This window comes from Arachis stenosperma, chromosome 6, assembly GCF_014773155.1.
Source record: "Arachis stenosperma cultivar V10309 chromosome 6, arast.V10309.gnm1.PFL2, whole genome shotgun sequence".
Taxonomy (NCBI): Eukaryota; Viridiplantae; Streptophyta; class Magnoliopsida; order Fabales; family Fabaceae; genus Arachis; species Arachis stenosperma.
The window spans coordinates 5363269-5381195 of record NC_080382.1 but is presented as its reverse complement, the minus strand read 5'-3'; the positions used below and the strand labels follow the sequence as shown (position 1 = coordinate 5381195).

Sequence of the window (17927 nt, the reverse complement as noted above, 5' to 3'; positions counted from 1 at the left end):
TAGCTTCGATTAAGACGTCACCATTAATTGAGGAGTAAATATAAAATGAACAAAATGCTAATTTTTATCATAAAATATTTTAGTCTAGATAAGACAAATTAATTTTTTTAATTATCAAAGTTAGTTCGAAAAATGATTTAAAATATTCTATATTTCTTAAATATTGAATTAGTTTAACTCCTTATAGCTAAAATGGTAGTCACTTAATATTTTAAAAATATATTTTTAAGAAAATGCAATTCACAAATAATTGTTATAAAAATTATTAACGCTGATCGTGTTAAAATATTAGAAATAAACTTTAAAAATATTAGAGATAAAATTAAATTAAACTTAAATATTAAAGATAATTAAGTATATAATTAAAATATAAAATAACTTATAATTAAAATTTTAAATTTATATAAAATACAGTTGACTATTGGTTAATTAATTTTCAAACTTTATCATTTTTTCAAACTTTATCACTCTGCGCTAAAACGACTAATTATTTTATATTATATTCTTTTATCATACTATTCCAAATTAAGCTCTAAAAAAATAGTATACACATTAGTTCTATATTTTTATTTGGATAATTCACACAAATAAAATAAGTTGGAGAAACTTTTATATAAATATAATATTAGAAAATTACAGATAAAAATATAACAATCTTAATTGTATGTAATTCGCGATATCTTAATGCAAATTTTAAATACATGTAATCCGCTACATCATGTTGTGAATTAAAACTTATTTTATTTGTGTGAATTGCTCTTTTTATGAGTAATTTGATCGTATAAAAGGTTATTTTTTCATACAAATCAAAATGGAAAATTTTTTTGTTTCATATTAAATTACCTATATATAAATTAACTAAAAAATAATTAACTATATTAAAAGAAATATAAAATAAATAATTAATAAAATAAATTTTAGTTTTTTAACTTTTTAAAATCATATTGCTTGTGTTTGTCTGGTCCTACACCCAACTCATTCCATGTGTACTGCTGCCCAAAACATTATTTCATTTCATACTTATAGATAGGTCTTATAATTTAGTGCCTTGTGATTTACTATTGTAGTCAAAGTCATGAACCCGAAGCTACTAATTGGCTAAATTCATTCTACTGCAAACAATTCCCTTTTCTTGTTTTCTTTTTAAATAAAAATAAAAATAAAAATACATAAACTATAACAAATCAACCCTATTCCTACCGTCCTTCTTCTTAATGTAAATTGTTGTTTCTAGTTTGCGACGGTATTCTATATGTGAAAAATGTAAGTTGGGGGTATTTAAAAAAGAGAAAATATAAAAATTTAATTTTTATTTAGTCAATACTATTCAATTTTAGAATTTAAAATAAATAAATTAAAAAAAATTAATATTCACCGAAGAAAGTTGGTTTCTAACCTCCTCTTAATAGAATTAATTCATTCCCGAGTCATCATGCATCTAGGAAAGTTCAACTATGCAAATGTTTTATTCTCCTTTCTGCTTTTAAGCATACGGCATTTTTCTTTATTCACCAAGATGCAAAAGAGAATCCGACATTTAGAAAGGGCCGTAACACAAGGTAGATGCCATTAACATTGTACGCATAAATTGGGAAAAAGTGACGCACGCACCAATAATTGATGGCAATAAAACCCCTCACCTAATCGGAGAAATTTTTAAACTCATGTCACAATTAGGGGTGCACATGGGCCGGGTGAAGCCGGGTTTGATGGGACCCAGACCCGACTCGAAATATACACCGGGTCTATTTATTAGACCCGAACTCGACCCTAGACCCGATGAAACCAATACACTTTCGGGTCACAATTATACCGGGTAAAAATCGGGTGAAACCGGGCCGTTAATATTACATTACGTTGATACCTTCTTGTAAGCTAACATGTAAAAATATCCAAATTTCCAAGACTCCAACCATTATTTAACATGGTAAAATTTACTTAGAAAAATATAATAAGAACCAACCCTTCTTTAAAATTAAAGCATAACCACAATCAATACTAATATTGTCTAATAATACCAAATATTTAAATCAATACAAATAACATAATATTATGCATTAGTCTAAAGTCTTATGCATTCTAAACATAAAACATTAACTTATAGTCTTATAATGACTAATAACACAAAATATTAAGGTTTACAATACTTAAATTCCACATAAGAATAGTCATGATCCATCACTAATAACACAAAATATTAATTGTGTATGATGACCGGACCATCGGGCCGACTTCGGGTGACCCGAGCTATGGCCCGGACCCGACCCGAAATAATGACCGGGTCTATTTTTGAGACCCTTACCCGGCCCTAAACCCGATGAAATCACACCAAATTAGCCCCTAAAATGTTCGGGACCGGGCCGGACCTTCGGGCCGGACCGGGTCTGTGCACCCCTAGTCACAATGTTCAAGGCTATATAGTCTATAATCAATTAATCAAGCATGTATTAGATTTTGGAAAAAAAATTGTTTTGCGCAATAAATTAATTAATCTTTTTAAATAATTAATATTTTTAATTTATGCTTTTAGTTGTTCTGCTAAATTTCAAATGAATAAAATTTGATATATATTAAAATATAATTTTGATACACTACTTAAAATGAATAAAATAATTATATATATATTACGTAATACGATAAAATAAAAATAATTATTTTTAATATTAACTATGATTATCTAAAAGAACAAATGAAATTGAATGATTGTATAAAATATTTTACACTGTCAATATATTAAAATTAAATTTTATATATTATTATAAAATATAATTAAAAAATATAAATTAAGAAAAAAAACCCAAGAATACTCCAGTAAGATAAAGATATAAATTATCAAAGACTACATGTGAAACTTTCACATTATGAGATATAGACCAAAGAATATATAGTGATCAAATTTATAAAATAATAGAAAAAAAAATGGAAAGTCCTGTGGCGAGCAGAGAGCTTACCTTAAATTTTAGACAACCGCATCTTCCGATATTGATTATTTATCATAATAATTCATTAACGTATATAACTAATTATTTATTTCCAAAAATAAAATGCAAAGTTTTTTTTTAACAAAAAAGGAAACAAAATTATACATGAATGGATGAACCATAATAAGCAATAAAAAATAACAGTAAATAAAAACAGCAATAATCATAACAAAAATTCTTTTCCAACCCTATTTCTTTCCACCGCTTAATATATATTTGCATTTTGAACACGCGAACCTATATAAAAGTATAAATATTTAAAAGCATCTTAACTAAAAGAAAAATATTATTTAATTTATATAATAAACACTCTTAATATCTATATAAAAATAAATTTATCATCAATTTATTGTATATTTAAGTTATTTTTTAATTAATAAAACAAAAAAATATGTACTTACTTATTAAAAAATATTAATATTAAAACAATGTCTACTACAAAAAAATATACACGTAGTAAAATTACAAAAGAAAATATTAGGACCCACATTTATTTCGAGTGCTTCAAAGTTGAAAATATGAAGTGGGTAAGATTATGTTGATGCAGAACAAGAACTTCTCAACTATTAATATAAAATAAATATAAAATATAAAATCTGATTTCTCAATCACAATCACAATCACATGCTCAAGAAACCCGCCATAACCAAAATCACAGTAAGGTAAAATCCCAAACTGAATCTCTCACCCATCAACGAAGCCGCACCACTCTTGTTACTACCACCGCCCGTGGTGTTCCCACCAGAACCACTTGCCGGCGCCGGAGCCACCGCCGACGCAGCGGTTCCCGGCAGCGCTGACTTCGCTGAAAGATTCTCTTTCCCCATGTCATGCTTTCCTGGTTTCCCGCTCACCACGGGTCCCACCTGCCACACCTGGCTAACGTTGTCAGCCTTCGCCGGAATCTTAACCCCCGCATAGATCGTCACGGCGACGCTAGACTCCTCCGCCGACACGTCCCAGGTGTCGACGGAGAGTTTCTTGACGGGGTCAATGCCACCGTACGAGGTGAGATTGTACAAGTCAACGGCGAGTTTTCCGTCGCTGTGTTTGTAGGCGATGAGTGCCTGTGCTCCGATCATGCCGCCGCCGGCGGTGTTGACTCCCCAGGCAACCCCCCGTTGGACGGAGGCGCGGCGGAGAATGCGACGGAGATGGAGCTGTTGGTGGCGTTGTAGGTGAAGTGGAGGGTGGCGCCGAGGGCGGAGAGGTCGGTGCAGTTAGCGTAGGTTTGAGATCCGGAAAGCTTCTGAGATTTACAGGTGAGAGAGTGTACTGTGGAAGAAAAGAGGGTGATGAAGATGGCAATGGAGACTAAGAGGGTTTGGGAAGCCATTGATGAAGGAGAAAAGAGGGTTAAGTGAAGTGGCATTTGTGGTTTGTTGTGGGGAGAAGGAATATATAGAAGAAAGTGGGGGCGCGTGGAGACCAAAAGATGTGTAAAAGCAATAATATTTTGATAAGATATAAAGCAATCGTACAATAAAAGGTATAAAAGTAAGTATCTATTCAAAATAAAAAAGATAAGTTCAAATAAAACCGTAAGTTCCACTATCCTCTACTTCTATTTTTAGACCATTTAAACAAAGAAAAACATAGGCACTCAAGAATCTTCCATAAAAGTATGCCATGAAAATTGGGATAGTACAATATTTATACTTACAAAAATTCTATTATATTTATATACTAAAATTAAAATTATTCACTGTATATTTGTATATAATTTCATTTATTTATAATATATATTTTATAATAATAACAAATTTTGATGTACTGTAATATAATCGTTATTCTTGGAATATTAACTTTTATATTATAATAATAAAGTTTGAATTTAAGAACTCAAGCCAAATATAAAAGATTTTCATCGTATGCTAAAAGTTCATTTATTAAAAAATTAAAATTAAAAGTTTTATATATAATTTTACATAAAATATCTCAATAATAATTTTTAAAAAAATTCTATTTGTAAATTAAAATTAGCTATCAATGTATTTGTGTGGTTTAATTTAGGTTTAATTACTCTATTAATCCTTATAGTTTCGCAAAATTTTTAATTAGGTATCTATATTTTTTTTTTTTAATTGGTTTCCTACACTAATTTTTTTTAATTAGATCTCTCTTAGCAGTAATTGGCTTAATTTTATAGGGACCTAACTAAAAAAAATCGTGCAGGGACCCAAATAAAAAGAAAAAAAAGTATAGGGACTCAATTAAAAAAAATTTAGTGCATGGACTCAATTAAAACGAAAAAAAGTACAAGACCTAATTAAAAATTTTGCGAAACTATAAAAACCAACAGAGTAATTAAACTTTTAATTTATTTTCAATGTGTATTTGTATTTCAGCATATATTTTATATTAATAACTAATTTTAATGGTTGATTTTAATATACACATAATATAATTCTAATTTTTTAATAAAAATAAAATCCATTTCCAAATTCGATTTTTCTTATGATTGGAGTTAGTAATAGTATAAAACAGACCAAAATCAAGTATCTGCATAGATTATTTGCGATAGATAATTAAATAAGGACCTAACATTTTTTTAAGGGGATAGAGATTTATCCCTAAATAAATAAGAATAAATTTCGCTAACAAATCAACAAGCATTTTTTAAAAGAATACAAATAAACAACAATAATAATAAGTCTGGTCCTATTAGGTGGGTCAATTACATGAATCAATCAACGTTATTGAATTCTATTATGTATCATATCTATAAAGAGACCGTTTATATGTAGATCTCGTTTAACTATCTCATGGATGGTCTTTTTAGATTTTTCTCTATATTTCATCCCTTGTTCATCTTCCATCGCATCCACCTTTCTGATTGGTATTCTGTTGGTCTTCTTCTCACATGTCTGAACCACTTGAGCCGCAATTCTACCATCTTTTCCACAATAGATACTACTCCAACCCTCTCTCTTATATCTCCATTCCTTATTCTATCAAATTACGTATGATCACTCATTCATCTCAACATTTTCATCTTTATCATACTTAGCTTATGTTCGTGCTCCCCTTTAGCCGTTCAACATTCTGTACCATAAATCATAACCAGTCTGATAGTAGTGCGATAGCATTTACTTTTAAATTTTAAAAGTACTTTTTTGTCACATATAAAACCATACGCACTCTGACATTTTTATTAACTTGCTTGGATCCTATAATTTACATCATATTCAATTTTTCTATTATTTTATATGATGCACCCAAAATACTTATACTTTTTCTTAAGAATATAAATAAAAACATAAATATCCATAGTACGAAAACTCGTTAAATCTCTACAAATATAAAATTACCAAATTACCTTATTTTATTGGCAAAAGTCGTTGCATTCTAAAAAAATAGAGAATGCAGCACTCCATAAAAATTAAAAATTAACTTGTTATCAAAGGTTGCTAAATATATTATTATTATTATTATTATTATTATTATTATTGTCATGGCCTGAACGAACAAATTGGCATGTACCGAAAAAAGAAAAAAAATTAACCCCTTATTTAACATGATCTAAGACAGAACGACCATTACACTAACGAATTACTCAAGAACTCTTCCATTACTCCATTGTTACTAATCTGTTGTCTTTAAACATCTTTACTGTTGATTGTCAGCGCTTCGACGATCTTTTTGGTCGTGACAGATTTGGAGGTTCTTGAACTCACTCCCTTTCACCTCTACCATGGATGGCCTCCAAACCTGAGAAATCGATGCCATTAGAGAGGGAGACACACCTGTCTCATTGAAAATGCTATAGTCGCATTGATTCTTAGATGAAGACGCCCATGGCCAAGCTGACTCCATTACACATTGATTCGTCAAGTATCTTTCACCACCCTCTCCCAAATTGGAACGGCCACTAAAAAACCTAGTTTGATGTGTGGGAGTCTCTCATTGCCGTATTTGATCCTTGAACTTCTATAGTCTTGTCTCTTTTGCTGGTTGGCAATGTTACTCGTTACTTGATGTTGCTAGTTATGGAAATTTGAAGTGATGAAATTCTGACAATTACATGGTTGTGATTCTTTTGGATTTGGTGTATGGATTTTTAACTCATTTTTTATGCATTATTTATTTCAATTCCAAAATCTAGCTATTTTTTTTTTGGACAGACGCGTTGTTTTTAATATTCATATACTTTTTTGTTTTGGATTTTCGTTCGATATCTATAATCTGTAAAAAAATTTAAAATTTATAAAAAAATAATTAATCTAATTAATAAGTTACCTTTTTAAATCCACATCAGTTATATAAAAGATAATAAAAAATTAAAATTTGATGAATTAACAAAAAATATAACATTCCATACTTAATAAAAAGTATTTAAAAATGATGCTATTATATATATATATATATATATATATATATATATATATTTATTTTATATTTAGTAACTCTAATTTCCTTTTTCTAATTCGAATTTTTTTAGGTCTTTACTCATCCCTACCTCCATTTTCTCTCCTCTCTCTTTCACACACATACACATTTTTTTGTTATGTTAATCTTTCCTTCAATATTGTCCCCTTCTTTTGCGCCTTGTTGTTCTTGTTGAGTGCTATCTTGTTATAGAATTTTAACTATTATTTAAGTTAATATAAAAAGAGAGTATTATCACATATTTATAATATTGATCGGTCACTAAAAATTATTATTTTATTATATTAAAAGATATTTTTATATTTTTTAAATAGATTTTTTCGTAATAGATTCTTTTTTTAAAAGGAGGTTTGAGGTGAGAGAGGACAGAGGAGTATCTATATAGAATTACACTCGGATACCCATTGCGATAACCGGAGAACCATGCGAATTAAGGGCTTAAGGCTTTGTTCTGCACAAGTGTCGAAGAATGGTTGGTTAAAGACTTAAAGTATTACTTTTAGTTTATACACATTTTTATCAAGTTGTTGTAGTTGACCGTTGATGATGAAACTAATTGGGGAAGGTCACAAGCGCGAGCGGAGTGCCCGAATTCGGTGGGAATATTTTTTTTGAATTATTTTAAAGGATTTGGATTAAACGGCACGTGACTCTGACAACTGAAGTATTTCTATTACCTCTATAGTCAACGTAGTGACGTACATTCTTTTTACTTTATCAATCAAAATAATACTATGTTAATCAGGCGTAATAGAGCAAATATTGAAAAGTAAGGCAATTTGTACTTCTGAATTCTAGATTACATAACGATAGAAATTTTTTCTCAATTTTGTAAACTAAATCTTATTTTGTATTTTGCAGTAAGAAGTTCCACCCTTTATCATTTCAAGTTTTAAGAAGAGATAGAGTGAAATTTCATTCTTTAATAATTTTACGAATTTTTTTATCACTTAACGAAAATATAATTCTATTACTATTCCTATTAATTAATTCTGTTAGATTTTTTACTCTTATTATTAATGTTTTCATTTAGAATTAACGAATTTTGTTTACATGATCCATTAAGTCAACACGTATTAGACAATAATTTATTCGGACAAATTGTACCTTTGTTTTCTTTTTTTTTTCTCCTCTTTTATGCGAACTAGAACACCACTAGCCTAACTCTCCCCTTTTCTTTTCCTCAACATCATTTTCGGCCACCATCATCACTAACATCTACTACCATTCTTTGTTCTCATTGTACCAACCCACTATCACTTCCTTCTTCTTTGCTACACCAACTATTGTCACCTCCTTTTAATTGAGTAATTTTATCTGTTTAAATACTTGAATTTGGCTTGGGATATAGTTTTACGAGTTGTCTTTTTCTGGATTTTGATGATTGAGTATAGATATTTACTTAAAATATCGATTTGCTTGTGAAAGAGTGATTTAGTGATTATGGGGTAAGTCAGTATTTTAATCGTTCGATATAAAGTTCTCTACTTGGAATGCAGATTTGGGATTTAGTATGAAACCAAATAGAGACAAGGACAAGTTAGTGAGAGGGGATTGTGAGGATAAGGAGAAGAAAAAAAGCAAGAGAGGATAGCCGTGGCGGCGCTGAAATTGTCGATGATGAACAGAAAAGTAGGGCGAGAAATATGACTTCGTGGTTTTGGTTCGGTAAAAAAGAAGAGAATGGTGGCAGTGGAGTGGTGCAGCAATGACGGTGGATGTTGGTGATGATGGAGGATAAAAATGGTGGAGAGGAGAAAGAGAGAACGTAGGAAATAGTGGTAGATGTTGGTGATGATTAGGGGCCGGGTTGAGGTTATACTCCTCCTATTGACGGAGAGTTTTGCGAAAAGACCAGAATGTCTGACGGAAGTAATGAATAGGGATTGCGATAGAACTATGCTTTCGTTAAGGGGGCGGAAAGGAGTTTCGTGAAATTGTTAAGGGCCAGGGTGAGGTTTCGCTCGAAAAGATATTATGCATTCTCGTTATTGAGAGTTCACACTGAAATAAACTTGGTCGAGTAATTCGATCTTGTTTTAATCAAAATAATTGAATTATAATAAAATAATATATAAAATTATAAATAAATATAAAAATACAAATTTATTTTAATATAAATTTTAAAAATATATAAATTAGCATTAACAAAAATTCAACAATACAACAATAACATTAAGAATGTGTCTAGAACAAAGATTGAGACTAAGAGACAGAGACTGAACTAAATTTAAGTATTGTGTTTGGTGTAAAGTGTACATGACTGAGTTATGTCTTAGTATTCCTTTTGGTTTAAGATAGAAACAGAGACTGAAATTATTCAAATTATATAAATACCCCTATTATAATTCAGTTAATGAAAAACCCTAGCCTTTGTAATTCAAAGTAGCATCCACCCTTTTTCTCCATCTCCAAGTCCTCAAAGTGTGGCTATGTGAAGCCCTCCTCCCTTCAACCCCAGCCCCGGCAGCAAAACACAAACCCTACCGAGCAAAGTGCATGACAGTAAATTAATAAATTACAAACATATAATCAATAAATTATACTATAAGAAAAACGTTGAATACTATTGAAATTACTGTTAGATTTTGCTTCAGTACTTATCCGACGAAATAAACCTCGTCAATAACATATTACCGGCAAATTTTTGCGTCTGACATTAAATTTTGTCAGATTTAGAGATGGAATATATATTGTAAGAAAATAGAATCTATTGAACGTTACCATATGAAGTTTTTCGACAGTAATGTTAGCGCCATATCATACGATGGTAATGCCCACAAATTTTTTTAAATTTTTTTGAAAAATTTACCATTGGAATATTCCAACGGTAACCTTTTTCTTATTTATTAATAATTATTTTTCACATCAGTGCGTTAAACCTGATGTGAAATATCAAACATACAAATTAAAAATACGGAATGATGGAAATTTAAATATTTGAAACAATGCTAATTATATCACATTCTTCTCAAAGTTTGGTAAATAAATACATATAATAGAACTAGATTTATATTAGCTTTATTCTGATTCATCATCTTCTTCCTCTGGTTCACCATCCTTCTCTTCCGAGGTAGTTTCCTGGTTATCGAACTCGTCTTCCTCTTCTTCTCGCCATCGATCCCGTCTTCTTTTTGAAGATTGTCGTCCTCCGGTGGTAGTGCATCGCCATCTATTCAAAGGTCAATGATGTCATCACATGTAATAGCTGACCGAAGGGTAATCGGCTCACTGGATATCAACCACCATTTTTGAAAGAGTTGGGTCATCAATTCGGTAAGGTTCTTGACCCTCTGTCCTGTCATCAGATTCGATGCGGCCTCTTGCCTTAGTCTTAACCACAACTACCTAACTAGACTTGCATGAGCCCAGATAAGGCAAATAGTATACCTGTCGTGTATTTTGAGGTAGAATAAAAAGATCATAGTGCTTATATTTTCTTGTTACATTAACTTCAGTGATATCGTAGTTCTTGTGCTTACGTGTCCCTTGTCGCAAACTTGGATCATACCATTTACATTTAAATACGCACACCCTGTATGTAGTGCGATATAAATACTCTAATTCAATTATGTTGTGCAACACACCAAACCAACCAGAATGCCCACCACTTAAATCTCCACGAACCCAAACTCCGGTGTTATCTATTTTTTTTCAATCGACCACTATTTAAAGAATGGAATCAATACCCATTTACATTGTATATCAGGTAGCTAGTGCTCATTTACAAACACAAAATCAACAAATCACAAAATAGACAAATCACAATTGACCCGAGGTAATCTTTGTAACAGTACAGTCACGGCGACGACGGAGAGAATATCCTTGGTTCAGTCACGAAGGGAGATCAATTCTTCGGTTGAAAATTGGAAGGGTGCAGGGAGGCGAGGGCGACTGTCGATCTCTGTGGTAGTGGAGGAGTCCTTAAAGGCATGGTTGAAGAAGATTTTGGAAGGAAAATGGTAGAAGAAGTGGATGCTGGTGAAGGTGGTGAGCGTAGCAGTAAAAGCGTGATGCGGATTTTACAAACCACAAACTACCGGCAAGTGCACCGGATTATATCAAGTAATACCACGGTGAGTGGGTAATCGTTTCCACGAGAATTTATGCATCAAGCAACCATGATTAATTGATTATTCTAGTTAAACGGTTGAAAATGTTATTTGTTGAGATTTGAGAATTAAGAATTACTTGAATGCAAAACTAATGAAAATAAAAGCAAGTAAATAAAGCATAAATGAGATTAAGCGAAAGCAAATAAAGGAGCATAAGTAAATGAGAGCAGTAAATTGTAAGCACTAAAGTGATAAAAAGTAAATGCAACTGAGAATTAAAATGAAGCAGAGAATTGAAACAATAAACAGAATTAAGTGAGGATTGGGAATTAAGATGAAGCAATTAGATGACAAGAACTAAAGATAAGCAGTAAATGCTAAGAATTAAAGGAAAGCTAATAAATGACATGAACTATAAGAAAGCAGTAAATGAATTAGAAGAGCAATATGAATTAAAATATTAAGGATTGGAGATGTTGAATCTTCATGAATTAATGATTCTCACTTCTTTCTCAATCATGCAAAGTTAGATCTCTGGCAGATCATAAGTAATTGAACTCCAATTCCTTGGTAATCTCAATTTTTTTTGACTTAATCAATTACCAATTCCTTGATCAATTGCTCATGAGAAGAGGTGAAGCACAACTTTTTATTTAAAACACATAATCCTTGAGATGTAGATTTAGATTGATTCAATATCACTTATCAAATTCTAAATCCAAAATCAGAGGAATTATGAGAGAAAAGTTTAAAGCTCAATTACTATGATTCTTTTTCCAAGTTTTCATAGAATTCAAGTGAGATTCAAACTAATTTTCAATAGATTTAAATATTTGTGATGAAAAACAAAACTCTCTCATAGTACAACCAAGCTTGAATCAAGAAGAAGAGAAAGATAACATCAATTTATTATTATTCAGCAGAGCTCCTCTCTTTATTGGAGAGAAGTTAGTGACTCATGCTACAAGCTAAAAATTCCAAAGTAAGAAGAGAATGAAGAAAAAAAGAAGACCCCTTAACCAAGTCTCATCCCCGAACTTATTTACTATTCCAGAATAAAAACTAAATTCAAATTCAATTCAAATCACATTAAATTCCCATTTCTTAACTCACTATCACTATCCATGAAGCTTGCTTTCTAATGGGTTTTTGGGGTTGATTAATTGTGAATTGTGGCTTGACTTGGATGGAATTGTGTTGGACTTGGAGGTGAGATATTTGAATTAATTTAAAGGCTCCAGAAGAAGGGTTATTCTCTTTGGCGTGTGCATAGAGCACGCTTTGAGTCTTCGGCGTGTCCCACGCTTTGAATTTTGGCCAATTTCCATCATTAGGGATCAAAGGCATGTTTGTGGAGCACGCTTCACATGTTAGGCGTGTAACACACTACTTCATTGAGTGCCAAATTTAAAGTCCCAAAAGGATAATGGCTTCGAAGGCGTGTTTGTGGCACAGGCTTTGCATCTTGGGCGTGTTGCACGCTTCATTGTGCACCCAATTTGTGCCTCCAGGATTGAGAGTGGCTTCGAAAGTGTGTGTGCCAAACACACTTCATTCCTTTGGTGTGTTGCACACTTTCTTGCTGAGCCAAGTTGGGATTCTAAGAATGATTTGAAATCACTGGCGTTACTAGTGCACACGCTTCATGAATTGGGGGTGTTGCATGCTTTGTTATGGGCCAAATTGGTGCTCCATAACTTGATGGGTGCTCGAAGGCGTGTCTTTGACAGACGCTTTGCAACTTCAGCATGTTTAACGCTTTGTAATGGAAGAAAATGTGAGCTCCAAGGGTTTAGCAAGGTTGGAAGGCATGTCTTTGACACACGCTTTGCATTCCCAGCGTGTTGCACGCTTTGCTAGTAGCCCAAATTTGATGCATCCAAGAGTGGAATGAGGCTTGAAGCGTTACCTCCTCACACGCTTTAATCTCTTTGCGTGTTGCACGCTTCATGACTTCTGGAGCTTCTAAAGAGTGAATGTAACACCCTACCACACAGAGCTTTACGCTTTACGACCTCTAAAATAAAATATATAATAATAATAATAATAATAATAATAATAATAATAATAATAATAATAATGAAAAGGAGATAGTATACTAGGAGCCTTGAAAAAATAATAAAACAAAATTGCAAAATAAAAAGCGCAATGCTCAGAAATACAAATTATTTGCATGAGAAGAAAACTAAAGTTCATTAACATATATATAAAAAAACAAGAGTAGAGGGTCAAGAGTACAAAATAACAAGCTCCTAACTCAGCCTGTGAAGCCAAGGCTGGCCGGAGAATATTTACATACATATATACACATCCCAAAATCCAAAATACATAGACAAAATCTTAGTTCTCCATAATCCTCTAGGAAGAGCAAAATAAACAAGTATATAAGAGGAGAATCTATATATACATATATCAAAAGATCAAAAGAAATTCCAAAGGAAACCACTTTGCTGCAAAAGCTCTAGATGCCTAGCGAGGCGCTTATCAACCTGCATCTGAAAAATAACAACACGGTATGAAATGAGAACCAGAGGTTCTCAACATGGTAAAGTGCCATGCATATAAGATATAAGGTCCTAGAAATGCCCGAGGCAATCCTAGAACGCTGTCACTCGGATATAAAGTTTAAGGAACTAAAAATAGAAGCCATAAGTGGGTGGTCATCTAAAGGTTCTCAAGCCTAACTAAACTTAAATTGTACACTAAACTTCTCCACCATTCCTCCGTTCCTTCATCTCCTATGAGTTGCATAGACAAACAAGCAAAAGAAGGAAAACACAGGTAGTCCACAAGTAACACGAATAAAAATTATAACAAATAGCAGATTATAATCACGTACCATATAGTTCACAAGCAAGCAAATCAGACAATATGCACATGATGTATGCATATTCTATGGCTAATGAGTCTCATCTGTTGGTTATCAAGTCAACCCGACAAGTCCGGCTGCTAAACCCTGGATTGTCTCCCGTCGCGCATCCCCATGAGTCTATGCATATATTGTTTTCATATCATTCATAATTCATACATTCATATGTAAAACTTTACTCAATGGGTGCTACTATTCCCGGAAATTTATACATGCTCGATCACCCTTACGACGTAGGGTCAATAGAGTATCGAGTCTCAACTTGGAACACGAGATGGCAAGCCACGGTACTTTACCTAGGAAAACTCGTATCTCAAATAACATTAAATGCATAAGCCACATAAGTATTTATAATCATTCATATTCATTACATGATCGTTCGTCATAGCCATGGCATCATATATTACTCATGCATACACATTCTTCTCATATAACTCATCACTTTTAACCTTTACTTCATCTCCAAGTTACCTCTATTTCCTAATTTTAACTTATTTCTAGGCTTATCACTATAATCTAGGGCTAAAAGGATAAAAACAGAAGTTTGGAGGTTCAAAATTAAGCTTTAAAATACAAAAACTCATGTGCTGAAAACAGGGGTATGCGTACGCATTGCTATTGTATGCGTACGCATTGACCTCTTTTGGACCAAGATGCGTACGCATGCATCTGTCCGCGTATGCATGTACGCTGGATAGAATAGCATGCATGCGTATGCCTCAAATATGCGTACGCGAAAGTCATTTTTTCTAGATGCTATGCGTACGCATTCACATATATGCGTACGCATAGGTACCAAACAGAATCTATCCTATGTGTACGCATGCAAGGGGATTTTACCAAAAATTTGGCTAAGTCTGAAATCTGCAAAATTCTCATTTTAAATCCAAAACTTCTGACGCACATAACTTTTTTGTTTTAAAATATTTTTCATCCGTTGTTTGAACGGCGTAAACTTCACGAACCCAATTTTCATTTGAAATAAGTTTGAAATAATTTAGGGGTCCAGAAGCCGAGTTATGGCTCGCCGAAGTTTGGCCAAAAATTCATTTTTACTTAAAACCTCAAACCTCAATTTTTATCAAGTTACCTTTCAAAAACCAACCTACAACATTCAAATTCAGCTCCAACTCATATAATATCATAGCAACATCACTCCACATTCAATCACCACCCATTAAACCCCAGTTTTTATCAATCCTAGTACATTAACTTCACACCTATATCAACATGATAATCTATAATCCATTTTCTATACAAATCTATTACCATCAACTTGCCATTCGTCATTAACACATCATTCAACATTCTATTTCCATATCCAATACCAAATAACAATCATTATCAAGGCATTAAGCAACTTAACATACACATACATTCATTCTTATCCTATGGTCATCTAGCCTAAGTTTTCACAGAACATTATATATTAAATACAAGAAACCTAAATCATACCTTGACCGACTTCCACGTATTTTCCGAGGCAACCCACTAATGCACCAAACACAGCCCCAAGAGATCCAAAAATCACCAAAGCATGATTCCCCCAAACTCCACCAAGCTTCCAAATCACTTATACACAACCCTAATACACATATATCATACATACATACTCAACTCAATATTTAGCATACTAAATCCAAGAATTGGCTAGGGTTAGAGATCCTCACCGTACCCATGAACCAAACGAACCAAGTCCAATAAGTTCCACAAGCTAGATCGAACCTAGAAAATCCAAAATCAACAAATTCTCAACTTGGATACTCACAATTTTTGAAATCTAAAGGGTAGAGAGACTGGAGTGACAGAGTGATTTACCTATGAAATTGTTCCAATAAATTCGTATAGCTCGACGCGGTGAATGCGTGGCCGTAAACAGTGTGACGATCGGAGCTCGGAGCAAGAAGTTACGGTAGATTTAATGGAAAACAAGGGTTTTGGAGCTATTAACCACCACAACAATAACAATTGCATTAACAATGCAGCAACAACAACAAAATAAGTCAAGAACTAAAAGGAAGGAGTAATATGAAAGTGTCGTAGTAAAAAAGGAGAGAACGGTAAAGAATGAACCTGTTGGAATAGAGAAATGACAGAAGGAGATGGGATGGAATAAAAATAATCATTTTCGCCAAATACACGTTTGATAACTGTCAGATTCAATGTTCATCCACTTTTAAAACTAATCTATATTTTGCTCGAAAAGATTTTCCGTCGAAACTTATTGATTGATCATTGCATTCGTCGAAAGAACTTCGTCGACTAATACTTTTTAAGGAGTCAAACATTATAAATAAAAGGATCCAATAACTCTTTAGGTATGATTTATGTATTCATAAATTTTAATATTTGACCTAAAAATTTTATTGACTTGTATATCAAAATAGCTTACAAATATTTTTTTTGTCAGTCTTTAGAATTAGTAAATAAGACATTCTGATAATGAAAATATTCTATTTGTTAAAAATTTCATAATAGAAAGCTAAAGAATATTTTAAGTTTAATAAATAATTAATTAAAAATTGAATTTTTTATATTTATTATTATTATATTCACTCTTGATAGAAGTTAGAACACTATATTAATTAATTTATTCTTTTATCTATAAACAAGACTGCAAAAACTCTTACAATCTATTTCAATTATAATTAATTAATTAACAAAGTGACTCCTATAAAATGACTAATGAGTGCAACTTAGATAACACTCCATCCAAGATCCATGTAACCATCTATAAGTGATATTTTCTCGTTTTTGGTTCAAGAATATTTAAACGACTCTATTTGACGTAGCAAAGTAGAGCCTTTTCCCCCCAGCCTTTTTCTCCATTATATTAAGCTGTGGGAATCAGATTCCCAGCACTTCTGAAATCTTGCAATAATGCACGCGCATACTCCGTCCAAATTCATGAATTTGGTCGCACAAAATTTAACAGGCCACAACAAATAATAATATTTTAGAAAGCCTGAATAAAACGGAGCTCGTGTAAAGATAGAAGACGGGCAAAATGGGTAGAAGATCGATTACTTGAATATAAAATCCTTCGTCCGTCCTTTATAATATTTATAGTATTAATTTTTTCTTCTCAAGGTATCCCGGCTCCAATGATGTAATTTGAAGAAAGTGGATACGTTTAATGTTAGATTAATTGTATTAATTGAAGTTTATTTCTTATATAAGAATAATTTGATTTATTCACGTAATTTTTTATGATTAGTATATTTTTTTCTTGATCTGTATCTAGAGATGAAATTAGATTAGACGGCTTGTCAGGAACTATTTAAAATTATTATATATATCATTATTAAAATCTTATAATAAGGGAGGTTTAAGTTTTATTATTTTAAAGCCAAGAACTATAATTCAAAGGATATAATCTTTCTATATTTACTTAAAAGGTCGCAGATTCGAGACTCCGTATCTTTAATAAAAAAATTTTATTATTTTAAATTGAATAATTAATAAAAAAATAAATCAATTTTTTTGTGACAAAAAATGAATCCATTTGATTAATTGTTTGACTAATTTTTTTATTTTTTGACTGATTTACTGTCGACTAATATTTATTCCGAATTGAACTAATTGAATGGCTAGTTTCCAATTCGATCTGATTCTCAAAACAATATTATTAAC

The 17927-nt window shown here is 31.9% G+C and overlaps 1 protein-coding gene across 1 annotated transcript; it reads right to left on the bottom strand.

The window, feature by feature from the left end:
- Positions 1-3523: 3523 nt before the first annotated feature.
- On the bottom strand, positions 3524-4371 carry LOC130935598 (auxin-induced in root cultures protein 12). The gene is given in 2 exon segments (XM_057865413.1): positions 3524-4095; positions 4098-4371. Coding segments are annotated over 2 exon segments (750 nt in total). The 5' UTR covers positions 4354-4371; the 3' UTR covers positions 3524-3601.
- Positions 4372-17927: the final 13556 nt, after the last annotated feature.